General features: G+C 41.8%; 2 protein-coding genes across 2 annotated transcripts; one reads left to right on the plus strand and one right to left on the minus strand.

Annotated features, from left to right (window-relative positions):
• Positions 1-2,749: 2,749 nt before the first annotated feature.
• LOC119891329 (transcriptional activator protein Pur-beta) lies at positions 2,750-5,999 on the minus strand. The gene has a single exon (XM_038702869.1). It carries the CDS (start codon positions 5,961-5,963, stop codon positions 5,043-5,045), a length of 921 nt encoding a protein of 306 aa, XP_038558797.1. The 5' UTR covers positions 5,964-5,999; the 3' UTR covers positions 2,750-5,042.
• A 560-nt stretch (positions 6,000-6,559) lies between these two features.
• LOC119891331 (histone H2A.V) lies at positions 6,560-9,536 on the plus strand. The gene is made up of 5 exons (XM_038702870.1): positions 6,560-6,711; positions 7,772-7,849; positions 7,964-8,077; positions 8,206-8,335; positions 8,542-9,536. Exons 1-5 carry the CDS (start codon positions 6,709-6,711, stop codon positions 8,601-8,603), a joined length of 387 nt encoding a protein of 128 aa, XP_038558798.1. The 5' UTR covers positions 6,560-6,708; the 3' UTR covers positions 8,604-9,536.
• Positions 9,537-14,995: the final 5,459 nt, after the last annotated feature.

Here is a 14,995-nt window from a genome sequence, read left to right on the forward strand (position 1 = left end):
TGAGCATGTACAGCACTCATTACTTAGTTGGGGCTCCTTTTGCCTGAATTACTGCAGTAATGCGGCGTGGCATGGAGTCGATCAGTCTGTGGCACTGCTCAGGTGTTATGAGAGCCCAGGTTACTCTGATAGTGGCCTTCAGCTCTTCTGCATAGTTGTGTCTGGCGTATCACATCTTCCTCTTCACAATACCCCATAGATTTTCTATAGGGTTAAGGTCAGGCGAGTTTGCTGGTCAATTAAGAACAGGGATACCATAGTCCTTAAACCAGGTACTGGTAGCTTTGGCACTGTGTGCAGGTGCCAAGTCCTGAAATCTGCATCTCCATAAAGTTGGTCAGCAGCAGGAAGCATGAAGTGCTCTAAAACTTCCTGGTAGACGGCTGCGTTGACCTTGGACCTCAGAAAACACAGTGGACCAACACCAGCAGATGACATGGCACCCCAAACCATCACTGACTGTGGAAACTTTACACTGGACTTCAAGCAACGTGGATTCTGTGCCTCTCTTCTCTTCCTCCAGACTCTGGGACCTTGATTTCCAAAGGAAATGCAAAATTTATTTTCATCAGAGAACATAACTTTGGACCACTCAGCAGCAGTCCAGTCCTTTTTGTCTTTAGCCCAGGCGAGACACTTCTGACGCTGTGTCTTGTTCAAGAGTGGCTTGACACAAGGAATGCGACAGCTGAAACCCATGTCTTGCATACGTCTGTGCGTGGTGGTTCTTGAAGTACTGACTCCAGCTGCAGTCCACTCTTTGTGAATCTCCCCCACATTTTTGAATGGGTTTTGTTTCACAATCCTCTCCAGGGTGCGGTTATCCCTATTGCTTGTACACTTTTTCTACCACATCTTTTCCTTCACTTCGCCTCTCTATTAATGTGCTTGGACACAGAGCTCTGTGAACAGCCAGCCTCTTTAGCAATGACCTTTTGTGTCTTGCCCTCCTTGTGCAAGATGTCAATGGTCGTCTTTTGGACAGCTGTCAAGTCAGCAGTCTTCCCCATGATTGTGTAGCCTACAGAACTAGACTGAGAGACCATTTAAAAGCCTTTACAGGTGTTTTGAGTTAATTAGCTGATTAGAGTGTGGCACCAGGTGTCTTCAATATTGAACCTTTTCACAATATTCAAATTTTCTGAGATACTGATTTTGGGGTTTTCATTAGTTGTCAGTTATAATCATCAAAATTAAAAGGAATGAACACTTGAAATATATCAGTCCGTGTGGAATGAATGTATACATTATACAAGTTTCACTTTTTGAATGGAATTACTGAAATAAATCAACTTTTTGATGATATTCTAATTATATGACCAGCACCTGTAAACACTCATTTGTGCCTATGTCCATTAAGCTTATCAACACTAACATGTAGGCTGGCTGGAATGTGCACTATGTCATTGTGCAATAAGTAGGCTATGCAATATGTTAGTGGTGAAACACATGGGCTGTTTGATTGTTCAATATGTCATCATGCATTGCACAGGTTATGTGAAATGTGTGCAATATTTAGGCTACTGGGGTTATGCAATATGTTATTTGTACAATACATAAGCTATTCAATATGCAATATCTCATTGTGCAAGGGTTGTGCTATCTTGCGGGGAATGCAGCCAACAGGGTTGTTCAATCAAAACTGGCATTGGAAGGAGTCAGGGTGCTTCTATATAGGTAACTGTCTAATGGATATGACAGCATGTGTTGTGTTGCATGAGAATGTGTTGAGAGATGCTTTATTTCTGTATTTTGTGTTTTGTAAAGCTGCAGAATGGACAGAGTCCAAAACAAATTTCCCTTCGGGGACAATAAAGTATATCTTATCTTATCTAGAATCAGATTTATGAATCTGTATAACCGCCAGAGGCTATCTTTCATTTGAATGAGAAGAATGTTATTTTAAAAGCTGACTCATGTAAAGATCTTGGCTCTCGGTGATGCACTGTTATTGATACATGCACTTTGCCTGTCATTCTTTCCCTTTCAAATGGCACCAGGGATGTTTTCAGGCCCAACTGATTTACTCATATTCACTCTCAGCAGGACTCTCCTCACATCTGCTGTGGATATTGACAGGGGCCGGTCCTCTGGAGGTGGAGCAGAATTTACAGCTGGCTCCTTGTTGAGGAGATCAAAGCGAGCATAAAATGTGTTTAGCTCATCTGGTAATGTGGCCTGACACATGATGGGGGAGCTCCTGCTTTTGTAGCCTGTGATGTTTTTGATGGCCTGCCATATATCTTTGGTGCTGTTGGTGTTGAGGTCTCTCTCCAGTCTCTGCTGATGTCTCCGCTTTGCCTCCTTGATGCCAGCTTTCAGTCTCGCTCTGGCGGTGGTGTAAGCTTCTTTATCACCCAACAAAAAAAAAGCAGCTTTTTTGGCTCAGGATGGAGCCCTCACCTCTCCGTTCATCCAGGCCTTCTGATTGGGGAATGATTTTATCGTTTCAGTGCAAATGCAAATATTTGCTGGTTTTCTTACCGTTTTATGATTGTATATTGAATATATTTTGATTTTGGAGTGTTGCTAAAACAAATAAAGCAACTGAAAGATGTCTATCTGACAATTGTGAGCATTCTTCACTATTTCTTTGACATTTTATGGACTAAATGATGATCAATTGAAAAAATTACCTGCTGGTTAATCAATGATGAAAATAAACTACAAATAATCCTGTAATCCTTATCTTGTAAAGATCATAGAAAGACATCCACCCTGAAGTGGGAGGATAAAAAGACAACACCTCTCCTGAGCAAAAACCTTTTTTTATTTCTCATTGAAAGGAACTTGGTAAAATATTACAGCAGAACACACGACTGAAACAGCTGCCATTTCACGTAACACAGTACAGGAAGAAGGATGTAGTTCAATCTCATGTGTAATATTATATATAGTATATTTATATCAATAGAAAAGAAAAAAAACTATTGCTCCCAGGTGTTTTTTTTCATATGGCATTTCTGCATTTGTTGTGTTGAAGTGAGTAAAGTAAAATTCAACAAGAGGTTTTACACACCAAAGGAAGTGGGACGATGAAAGTGACATTCCCCAGAGTATGGGAACTTTGTGGCTTCTTTATTAGGCTGAGAAGTAAACTTTAACCTTATTTTTCACCATTGCAATACAGAAATAAAACTTGAAACCTCTCTCAAATATAGATAAATACCATCATACAGCAATCAGAGTATGCAAAAGAAAAGAACACATGGCAGCTCCGTAAGAGCAGGCATGCAAAAACCATCATATTTTTTTAAAAGGAGCACTAATGACGAAATGTTGATGATTGCAGGTGTTTGCGTCGTATGGCAACTGATGGAACGCCAGTTTATGACAAAACATGGTTAAACGGGTGGACTGAAACGAGGGGACAACTCGATGCTATGTAAAGTGAACTGGAGTGCTGAGTGTTTGCTGACAAACTACTTCAATGAAGTTGTGTCTAGAAATTGCTATAACATACTGTGTTATCAATTTGTTGTACTCATCTTAATTTCCTCTAAGGAATAAAAGAAATGTTAGGAAAAAAAGCAGGTATGAAATATCACCCTGGACAATTGCATCCAAGTTTAGTGTTTTAAATAAGCCACTTTAGGCAGCGTTATCTAATAAATGTCTCACATTTCTAAGACATATTCAATATATATTTTTTGAAAAATAATTCTATCTATACTTGTTCTTTTTAGTAAGTAAATCTCTTCCAGTATATATGTTTTCTTCTTTTTTTTGTCCTTTAGGTACCACTGTGGGATTTGTTTTCCAAAAGCACCTAATTTTTCTTACAATCAGACTGAATATTGCTTCAGTCATTAATGGTCTGAGTTCAAGATTAAAGGATTCAAATGACGCACCCGAAATAAGTCAACAAGGTCAATTCCATTGAGACTGCAGCTCAAGCCCGGCAATATTAAGCTTTAATTCGAAAAATAGTGACCAGTGCTATGAGGCCTGAGCTCACTGCGTCCCCTTTGACAAAAAAAGGTCACAGGGGTCAAACGTGGGCCTGCAGCATGTGAGACATCATCAGTTGCCAAAGACGTCTTAACTGCAGCAACTGGCTGACCAGATCTGCATCCAGAACCTCTCGAAGATGATGCACAGGCAGAGGTAATGCTGATAAACCCCCAAAATATGGATTGGCGGACTTTCCAGACCTGAGACAAAACAAGCCACGCGTGAGCAGGCCACACCACATTTCAGCTATTGGTGCAGTTAGCACCTGAGGGATGCCCAGGAGGGAGAGTCGGGGTGGGCAGGTGGGTTTGTGGGGAAGGGAGGAAGAGCAGGAGGAGGTCATTCGGACTCATTTGGATTGTCCCGAGAATCCAAATGAGTCATGTGCTTGTAACAGATCACCTTATGGGACCTCGCTGAGTGGATGTCCTGCGATGCCAAGGATGCCCCCTATAGCTGAGACCGTGGTTCTGGGTGGTGCGGGTCGGTCTGGGTAGGCCGTCCATTACAGGTCATTTTAGACAAAAACACACACGGCCATGGTGAGCGATGCAGGCGCTATGTCTCACTCCCTCTCTGCACCTGCTGGTATGAGTATGTCACACGTTTCACACTTCCTTATTATTAACATCATCATCACACAGACTCTAGGTCAGCGCCAGGTGAGCTATTACTATTGGATATCAACCAGGAAGTGGGACTGCCAGCCTGCTGCTGTGTCTTGAGCACTGTCAAACTTAATTTGCTGGGCTGCATGTGTGAGGTTGTCGAAATAGACAATCAATATATAGATATATTTGTGTGTATATATATATATATATTTCTTTTATCAATGGGGAATCTCATACAGGAGCTGACTACTGCAGTCCTCACTCATATTAGCTATAACATCCACCTAAACTTTAGAACATGATTCTCTTATATAGACAGTAATTTCTCAGTCAAATATACTTTTTATTTTACTCCGTTGTTTTAGCATTTTAAAGTTCGATTCGTCATGCACAAAATAGTCGTTACTCTCTCTCCGTTTCTCTGTTTCCTCGCCAGGCTTTGCATCATGTTGTCAGCTTCAAGTAGCCACCTCTCCATCAATCGTCGTCCACGTCGTCGCCCTCAGACTCCTCTCCGGCTCTCCTCTCGTACATCTTATCCCGGTGCCGCTCCTGGATCTCTTTCATCTCCTCGGCGTAGCGGCTGAACGCCCCCCCGAACTTGCCCCACGCCTTGAAAGGGATTGTTATAGAGTTTCTATAACTGGGCTTCACTTCGCTCACCCGCAAGAAAACTCCGTACTTGTTGGATCCCACGTCAAAGAAGAACCGCTTGGAGTCCACCATGATAGAGGTGCCCTCCGGAAGCTCGCTGTAGCCCCCGGCCCCTCCGCCGCCGGCCAGCTCCTCCTCATCTCCCCCGTAGTCGTCTATCAGTTTGGCCAGGGCGTCGCGGAACTCTATTAAGCCCTGGGCCGGGAGTGCGATGGTCTGTCCGGCCTGCATGCCAGCCCCGGGGATGCCACCCCCTCCGACTCCGAAACCGGGGCCTCGGTTGACGGTCTGTCGGATCCGGAGAAACCGACCCCGCTGGTTCTCCTTCAGGTCGAGGTAGTATTTTCGGTTCTCACGCACCAGGAACTCGCTCTTCAAGGCCCGCCTAGGCCCGGTGTCATCCCCACCGGAAGACTGAGCGATCTGCTCCGGGGTGCTGGGCCCAAGCTGGGCGTAGTGCTCTATGAAATCCCCCAGGTAGTCGCGGAACTCTGCCGCAACTGACATAGAGAGGGTCAGCCGACTTTTAGATCCCCCGGCGCCGACCTCGGCGATTTTGATGAACCGGCCTTTGGCGTTCTGCTTCACATCAAGGTAGAAGCGTTTGTTCTGAATGTCCAGCCGTTTAGAGGCCAGCTCCTGGGTCTCCGAGTCCCGCTGGTAATGCTGAAACCCGCTGCCACCTCCTCCCCCTCCGCCACCGCTGCTGCCACCGCGCTCACTGCCACTGTCCCCATCCGCCATCTTCGCCACCAGCAGCCCGTTTCTCTTCGTATCTTTGACCCCCACCCCCCTTTGCTTACCGAGCTCGCGGAGGAAACCGGACGCTGCCTGATGGGCTCTGATTGGCCGTTACGGCTGTCAGTTACAACATCAGATAGAGCACTTGCGTTTTCACTCGCCAACTGTCCTGCCTGTCATGAAAATATAACCGCCTCCTGGAAGACGTTCGAGTACGCACTGTTTTTACAACCCATAACAGCTCTTCACTCTGGAACTCTTGTTTAGCGGATAACGGCTGTGGTGAATTCACTGTTGCCACAAGCAGTTAGTCCTAATGCAGTTAGTACAAATCAAATTACATTTGAAGTGTCCTTGTACTGAAATACGGGAGTTAAAGCCAACTACGGCCTCCTGGTTATGTATTTGGTACATCTTTTGGGATGGATGCCCCTGGAAGGACAACACACACACACACACACACACACACACACACACACACACACACGGTCCCGCCTACTTGTTGGTTTCGTGCGCAAAGGCAGGCACGATGATCTTAGAGTGGGGGATGGGTGCTTCTTCTGCAAGCCGATTGGCGATTGGTCGAAACAGAGATTCGAAGTAACAACACACGTTCTGATTGGCTATCCAGACTCCCACGAGGGGTCGAATGCAAACGATTTGCGAAAGGGTTTATTGTTTCTTTGCTTTCGGAGCCGAAATTGTTTGCTACCTACTCAGTTCCACAATCAAATAACGAGACGGAAAAATGGTACGTACGACTCGGCTAATGCATTACTGAGGATCTCGGCACATTTGTACTGCAATTAACGTGTAATTGTAGAAAGTGCTGCTTTGAATTCGGAAAGGAGAAATTCGAGCAGAAGGTGTGTGTGGTTAGAAAGCTTGCTAAAGAGCTAACTGTCAGCTAACACGTTAGCATTAACATGAACGCGAGAAGTCCGAGTTTTGTTGCTTTTCCGTTGAAGGTAAAATATATTAGCTGCAATGTGTTTTTTCGGATAGTTCATCTTTTGCAGAAATGGATTGGTTCACTAGAAGCATACACTTGGATTGATAGTAATTTGTTTTTATTCGGTGTAACGTTAGCCTCTCTGAATTGTGGATTAGCAACCATTAGCACGCTAAGTTTAGCTTTTTCATTAGCCCAACGGTTGGTTAACAGTTGACCACAAGTCTTTAATGATAAGTCTGTATCTAAACAAGAAGAATTTGAGCAAAATCGACTGTGTGATTTATAAGCGCCTCGGCGACTCCGTGAGACCAACTTTTTTGTTTTGTGTTGAAATTCGTGAATGAAAACTAACGTTAATCCGTGCTTGACCGTCTTAAAGCGGCGCGTTTGTTTTGTGAAACATCCCGCTGACAGCTTCTCACATATTTGTCAGAATGACTGTTTGTTTCCCCAACTTAACCGGCCTGTTAAAGTAATTTGTACGTTTTTTATGCATGAAATTTCCGGCCACTGTTGGTCGTTACCGCCTTTGATTTATGTTTGATTGGCGGGAACTTAACGTTACTGGTGCCTGGTTGCTGTTAACTTGAAACGTATCGGTACGGTGTTTTTAGTGCTTGCTTTCTTATGTGTCGAATTTTCTAACTGTAACCTAAGATTTGGTTTAGCAAGGGGATCTTATATTCCGATAATTTGGAAATATGATGTGACGTTGTAGTGTGTGCTTTTGTTATACAGGTCTTATTACACAAAATACAAACACCACAGCCTCGTTTTGCTTTTATTAACGTTAGTTGTCTGACATAATTATCTCTATTGTTTCCTGCTGACCATTTCCTGAAATCACCCCATGCAGGCTGGTGGCAAGGCAGGAAAGGACAGCGGCAAAGCCAAGGCAAAAGCAGTGTCGCGCTCCCAGAGGGCTGGGCTCCAGGTAAACCCCTTTCAGTCTTAATGTCGCTGTTTGTGGCTTAACTGCAAATGCCCACCTTGATCACAGCCCTGTTTCTTTTACTCAAACCACCGCCTCTTGTCTGTTTCCTGATAGTTTCCAGTGGGTCGTATCCACAGGCACTTGAAGACTCGCACAACCAGCCACGGTCGTGTAGGAGCCACAGCAGCTGTGTACAGTGCTGCTATCCTTGAGTACCTCACTGCTGAAGTAAGCGTTACCGTTTTTTTCTTTTTGGTGCATGTTTGGTAACAGTGTCACTGGGTGTCATATCAGGCAGTGTTTGTGAGATGGTTCCATTTGTATTAATGCTTGTCTGTAATCATTTTTGTCCTCAGGTACTAGAGTTGGCGGGCAACGCCTCCAAAGACTTGAAGGTGAAGCGCATCACTCCCCGTCACTTGCAGCTGGCCATCCGTGGTGATGAGGAGTTGGACTCTCTGATCAAGGCAACAATTGCTGGAGGAGGTGAGCCGGCAGTTTTACAGATGAATTTCCGATTTGCTTTGCCCTTTGTTTTTCAGGTTCATCAAAGTTTATGTGCATCATGGATGCTCCCTAGTACCGCGGTGTCCGTTTGCTTAGCTTATTCTGTACACATTTGTTTGGAATATATATCTGCAGATCACGGCTAACATGATATTTAATCTCACCGATGCTTTTCTGTTTTTCAGGTGTCATTCCCCACATCCACAAATCCCTCATTGGGAAGAAGGGTCAGCAGAAGACTGCATAGATGCCATGTCGACCAGAAATATCGGGGCTTTGATTGGACCAGGAGTTCACATTTGTTCTTTTTTATTATTATAGCAAAAGAAGAGTGATTGTTAGGCTTTGTGTTGTAATATTTTCCCATAACTAGAAAAAAGTACAGAAAATCCCTTAACAACAAAAACCCTTTGTATGTTATAGTAGAACGTTTGACTGGGGAGTTCTTGATTATTTCAAATGGTGACAGTGAATTTGTTTGATTGGCCTGGGACTCTGTAATGTTTTGTACTGAAAAGAAATTGTTAAAACCATTTTTTATATAAAAAAAACTTGTTTTGTGGTTATTTTTCTTGAAGTTACAATATTTACTATAATACAAAATTTTAAGGAGATAATGTTTTGGACAGCAAACTGGGTAACAGCTAATGTGAGATGGTGCTTTTTTTTCCTTTTGACTTACTGCAATATTTTGAACTGCACAAGGATAGTGATGTATTAAAAGTTGAATTTTTTTTTTTTTGTACTTCAAAATGAAAAGTCGTTAAAAAGAAGTTATTACAACCTTCTGCTACAGTGCTTTGTGTTTGTTAATAGCAGTTCAACAATGTATTAAATGTAAGAGTGATCCTCTGCTGCTGTGATCAGACACTGATCCTGCAGTTTCTGCCTCACTGTGGAGCCGTCTGTTAACTACATATCACTACTATATCGTTTGTACCCTGATATTTGGAGAAGATCAGTTAATGATTGAAAATCTGACCGATCTGAACCACATTGGTGCTTTTAAAATGTACCCACAATTTCTAAATGTATGAACAAACTGAATTGACCTTAAGTCAATTTCAAGTGAAAAAGTCAGAGCCTTTTTAAAAAGCTATGTGTTCAGGGAAATTACTTTGCGTATTTTATCTTTGAATAAATACCCATTGCATGTTGTCTTTTGCTTGGTTTGAAACCACTGAGATTATTTTTGGAGTTTATAAATCTTGTATGTAAGATGCTATGACTGTCCAACAATACATGATCAAAACTGAAATGTTTTTCAGTTTGGTTTTTAAATATTTACATTTCAAGAAAAATTCAAGCGAAGTTGGTAATTTAATAGTTTTTCTGCATTTTGCATAATTGTTGAAAAGTGAAATCACGTTAACTTTAATATGCATAGTTTAACTAAGCCAATCAAAGCTTCATTTGGTCACCTGCCCATAAATCATGAATTTGGCATTTCCCACGATCGCCACAGAATTAGTGCTGCAGGTTTACGGCCTGACAGCAGGGGGAGCCGCCGACATTCACAATGTCATCCCATTCCTGTTGTGAATGGTTAATTCAAAGATTAACAGCATATAATCTTCTCTGAGCCAGCCAGATCTACACCAGAAATGCATCAAACTGCGCAAACATGAAAAAAAGTAGATAAAATTCAGTGAGTATAGGAGATTTGAAGAGAAACTTAGTGTTAAAAAGGATTCATGTAGACCATATTTCTGAAACATTAGTTTAATGCAGCATAAAGAATACATTACTGGAGTAAGATGGATATAAAATATAACTTTATACTCATAGCTCAAACTGCCTTTTAATCACTTGTTTACAATATTGCACTGGAACGGCCTAAGAGATAAAGCATTTCTCCACATTGTGATCACATCTCATTCAGTTTTTATTATGTATCTGCTGCCTCCAACACTTCAGTGAAGCTAGAGAACACTTATAAAATTATTAATTTTCATTAAGCTACAATCCACGATGCCAACATTTAATGGCTACACTATTTGCAAATGTTACACATTTGTGCATCATGTAAATTCATTTTTCTGCTATTAAGCATGACTGTATAATTTATAAACGCAGGGATCATGATCTGGATTTAAAATGAAGGTCTAACATAGGTTGTGAACATAATTTATTTTAAAGAATAAAATAAATAAAAGGCTCTTGAAAATAATGTGGAAACAGCAGTACTCGTTGAAAAGTGGATTTGGTGTTTCTTCAGCAGTCTGCAGCTTGTGTATCCTACCACTATGTCAATATACAAAACTGAGTTTTATTATATTAATATTTCAAGATGTGTTAACTCGTCAGAAAAACTTTGTCTATGTCTAATGACTGTATATATCTCATATTGTTAAATATAAAGCACACTAAAGATTCAGATTCACTTTATTAGCCATTTGCAGTATAAAACCACATTGGAATAGAATATGCAAGAAGCTCAAAGTGCAATGTCACCACATAAAAAGACATAACATAAAATAGACAAGCAAATGCCACATAAAACTCAGTAATAAAACACTATACAATAAAATCCATACATCCTTTGTTTAAAGTGATCACAGTTTGGGGAAAGAAACACGCACACACACCACACACAAGCTGATACAAAGGTAAAAACCCTTTCATAGTCAAACAGGAAGATGGAGACGTACTGTCTGTCAATATATTCATTAAAATGTATCACTTCATATGAGTTGCACACACTCACACTTGTGAATTGTGACTGTAAGTGGGTGCTGTTGTGTGGGCAGCTGTTGATTTTCAAGTGTACAAAGTGTCTCGTCTTTCTTTCCTCAAGATGATAAAAGGAGTTTACATGGAGTCGTCTGCATTTGTACTGGGCTAAAGACACTGAAAATGCCAAAAATAAAATGCCATCATCTGAACAACTTGCACATTCCCTTGATGTCCTATAGCAGTTTTGCTGACGTGAGCAAGAACAGTTCAGCCACTTGTGAGAATAATATGATGTACTTTATATTCAGTATATTTACTGTGCAATTGAAAGTTCTGTGAAAGTTGATCTCAGTGATCCAGGTGGATGACATTCTGCATTTAAAAGTGAAGTACTTGCAAAATAAAATGTAGGACTCAAGTATCAACAGTAGAAGGAGTGATTTTGTGAAAAGAGATCCTATTGTGGTATTTAAACTGCAGGGACTCGTGCAGTCACAGTGTGGGGCAAACATTTACTGTTTCTCTACTTTTCCTGCTTCAGTTGAAGACGCATATTCCTCTGTGGAAAAAACAAATAAATATCTAAAATGTATTGTGACATTAGGAAAACCAGGGATGGAGTTTTCGAAAAGTTGACCTTTTTGCTCAGTGTAACACACTGCTTGCTTAGAGATGGATTTATTCAAAATAATTCAACATTAAAAAAAAAAACATGCTTATTTGCATTCATTTTGCTTTTGCTCAGAGTTAGATGAGAAGATTGATATCACTCACATGTTCGATATGAAGCAGCAACCAGCAGTCACTTAGCTTAGCTTACGGTACCACAAGGACTGGAAATGGGGAAAGAGCTAGCCCTGCCCACGGTCTGCAGTCTTTATGCTAAACTAAGCTAACGGTTGCTAGCTGTCGCGGGCTCATCCCTATGTTCCCGGGGTCCAATGTTACCAGCATGTGTTTCTCTTAAAGTACAATAAACATAGTATGTGATTGGTGAGGGCTATCTTCACACTTGTAAAATAACAAAGGGAGATGGACATTTCAAATACAGTTCAAACGATAAATATCAGTTCCTCAGCTGCGGAGATATTAATGTCTAAAGTTAAAAGAGTCTCGAATAACATCAGTAACATTAGGCTGTAAGACGTAGGCGGGTGATTTCAACATAAACATACATTGAACATCCCGCTATAGCTTTTTATTTAGCATCCCATTTAACTGTTTGCAAGAATTTCTCAAAATGGTCAACTACTGTATTCCTTCCTTAAGGCCTAACAATTATCATTTTTACATTTTTATCTCACTCGCGACCTGTCCAGGGTGTAGCCTACCACGGCCCTCGCCCGATGCTTGCTGGGATTGGCACCAGCCCCCTCACCCCCACGACCCTGTACACAAGATAAGCGGTAGACAATGGAATTCTTATTTGTCTCTCAACAACACCTCAGTGGTATGCTCATCTCCCAGTGGCTGAAGTGTCAGAAAACCTCATTATTACATGAGCTGCGAATGATGTAGAAAAGATGAGTAACGAGACTGCAGAAGAACAAACAGATCTGAGGGGGACAGGAACTGAAAGCTGTGGTTTATTTAAAAAAGAAAAAAAAATCACAACTACTCCTGAAGTTTTGTTCACTCTGACTCAGTCGTGTAATGATTCTGAAATGATAAAACATGCTGTTTTGGCTACGTGGTGGCTCACAGCCCAACGCTGACTGTGAGGATCTTATTGCGACACTAACAGGAGTGACCTTTGCAAGAGCAGAAATAGCTCCACTAAAGTCCTGAGGCCCACAGCTGGACCTTTCTTTACAATGGAAAACCTCAGATCTGAGTCACGCTGATTTAATATTCAAGATTTGTCCAATTATTTGCCACAAATGGATGTATTTTAAAGTTTTAACTGGCGGAACACAACATCTTCTAAACCAGAGTCACGCTACTGCTGCTTTGCTATATTTGTGGGTCTGCGTTTGCTGACCGACAATGCCATCCTTAAAGCCGCTCCTGTGTCTCGAAATACAAGAAGAGTTATTACTGTCACAAAATGAGCAGTGATAGCTTCATCTTCTCAGGGAAAGACACATTAAGTAACACCAGAAACTCAGAAGATTTAATCACAAGAAAATTCACGGAAAAGACCACCCTGCTTGACTGATTTCTGGTAAGTGCAGCAGAAAAAACAGGACACGCACTTGATTTGCATCAAGTACAACACCAAGATACATCATTTAGTCCTGCAGATTACTCCTTTACTGGATCATCACATCTGATGCTGAGAATCACTCCAAGACAAAATTATGAGACTGCAGCAAACTCAGGAACTCCAACACGTGGAGCAAAGACTTCTCTGATCAAATGCGACATCAGATGCGTTGTCCACATGAGTGCGATCCTCTGTGAGAACACATGAAAGATGCAGCTGCCTTACATCTTCAAAGAGCGAGAATCATTTGTTTATTCTTACATCTCTCTCCCTCTGTCTTTACAGTTTTCTCTTGAGGACGTTGGGAGGGTGACAGCCAGAGGTCAGCCTTCAGCTCCCATTGTCTTCTGCAGCAAAGAAGAGATGCCTGAAGTGCACCACACAAAACAGTGACAATGTAGGTAACAATACAGAACTCTAGTCTAACTTGTTTGAATTGTTGGCTGGTGTAAAAAGAGTGATAATTCAACCTATAATCAGTCATTGAAAGCATTTGCTTTACTTTGTGTCTGCTTTTTCTGGGGAATGATGCTTTGTACATCACTGATTATTTTTTAAAGAAAGAGAATAAAAACAGGGTAGTTAGCATCATAACGTTTTGGGAAAATGTACGTCTTCCCTGATTATAAAGTCCAAGGAAGTATATTTGGTTGCAATACTAATCATAATGTATGACTGTGTTTAGTAGGGACAGAATGACAACATTTAAAGCTGCACTATTCAATATGTTTATACTAACAATGGAAAAGAAGTGTAATGTACAAAGTGTACTGTGTACAGAATTATCATCTGACTCTGCAGTTCTCCTCAGTTCTATGGAGCATTTTAACATCTTTCAGCTCATTGTTTTGATTTAAGGCCCACAACGCAAATGTTTTGGTTCAACCTCATCCTTTAGCTTCTGGCTAAAGGAGGCAGCCATTTTTAGTGAAACAGATGTAACGGGGTAGACCTGTATCAGCCAATTTTGAGTGCAGTGGTAGTGTGAGGGGTGAGCACTTGAGTGTGCATTTGGTGGGTGTGGTTTTGCACTTGGGTTAATTGCATGGGTATGGACTAATGGCAGACAGGTGTGCTTGGGCATGACATCCATCTTTAAACTATTTAACCAGCCACACACTAAGCTCAAGAGTCTTCTGTTTGTCTCCTGTGTGCACGTACAGAGTGATTTTGACTGTCTTCTTCCCTGGGGCTAGCTCTTGTTATGTGGGCTGGTGGTAGTGTCTGTATGGGATCGTTTATAAATTGATGTTGTTCAGAGTCTTCTGTTTGTCTCCTGTGTGCAGTGTGCGGGTGTGCTGAGGCTGCTGATTCTTTGCAAGAGTGTGGTACACGGCTGGGTCGTGGTCTGGGGAGCTGCCAGTGTAGAGCCACCGCTACTTAGTGGAGTTACCAGAGGCCCAAGCAGTGAGGCTACAACCGACCAGCCTGTGACCAACAGCAGACCCGTTCCTGTTGTGTTTGTCTTCGCCCACGCAGGAAGACGAAGTTGAGCACACCCAGCCACAACGAACTGCAGTTCCGTTTAACTAACGGTTTCCCCCATTTGAACTCTCTTTTTAACCATCTTAGCCTCAGTCTTGTTTTAACCCTTTGCATGTCTATTTTATACAAATAAATTTGGGGGGTATATTTTGTACAGCATGTTCTATTGTTGCCCGCTTACTTTATACACTGGTCAATTGGGAACTAGTTTGGGGGTGTTACACAGCTGGCAGAGCTGATGGCTCATTGCAGAGGGGGCACGGACCTCTAGT

This window comes from Micropterus salmoides, unplaced genomic scaffold (genome assembly GCF_014851395.1).
Source record: "Micropterus salmoides isolate LMB-PRFRI ecotype aquatic unplaced genomic scaffold, ASM1485139v1 Ms_hic_scaffold_7, whole genome shotgun sequence".
NCBI classification, from domain to species: Eukaryota; Metazoa; Chordata; class Actinopteri; order Centrarchiformes; family Centrarchidae; genus Micropterus; species Micropterus salmoides.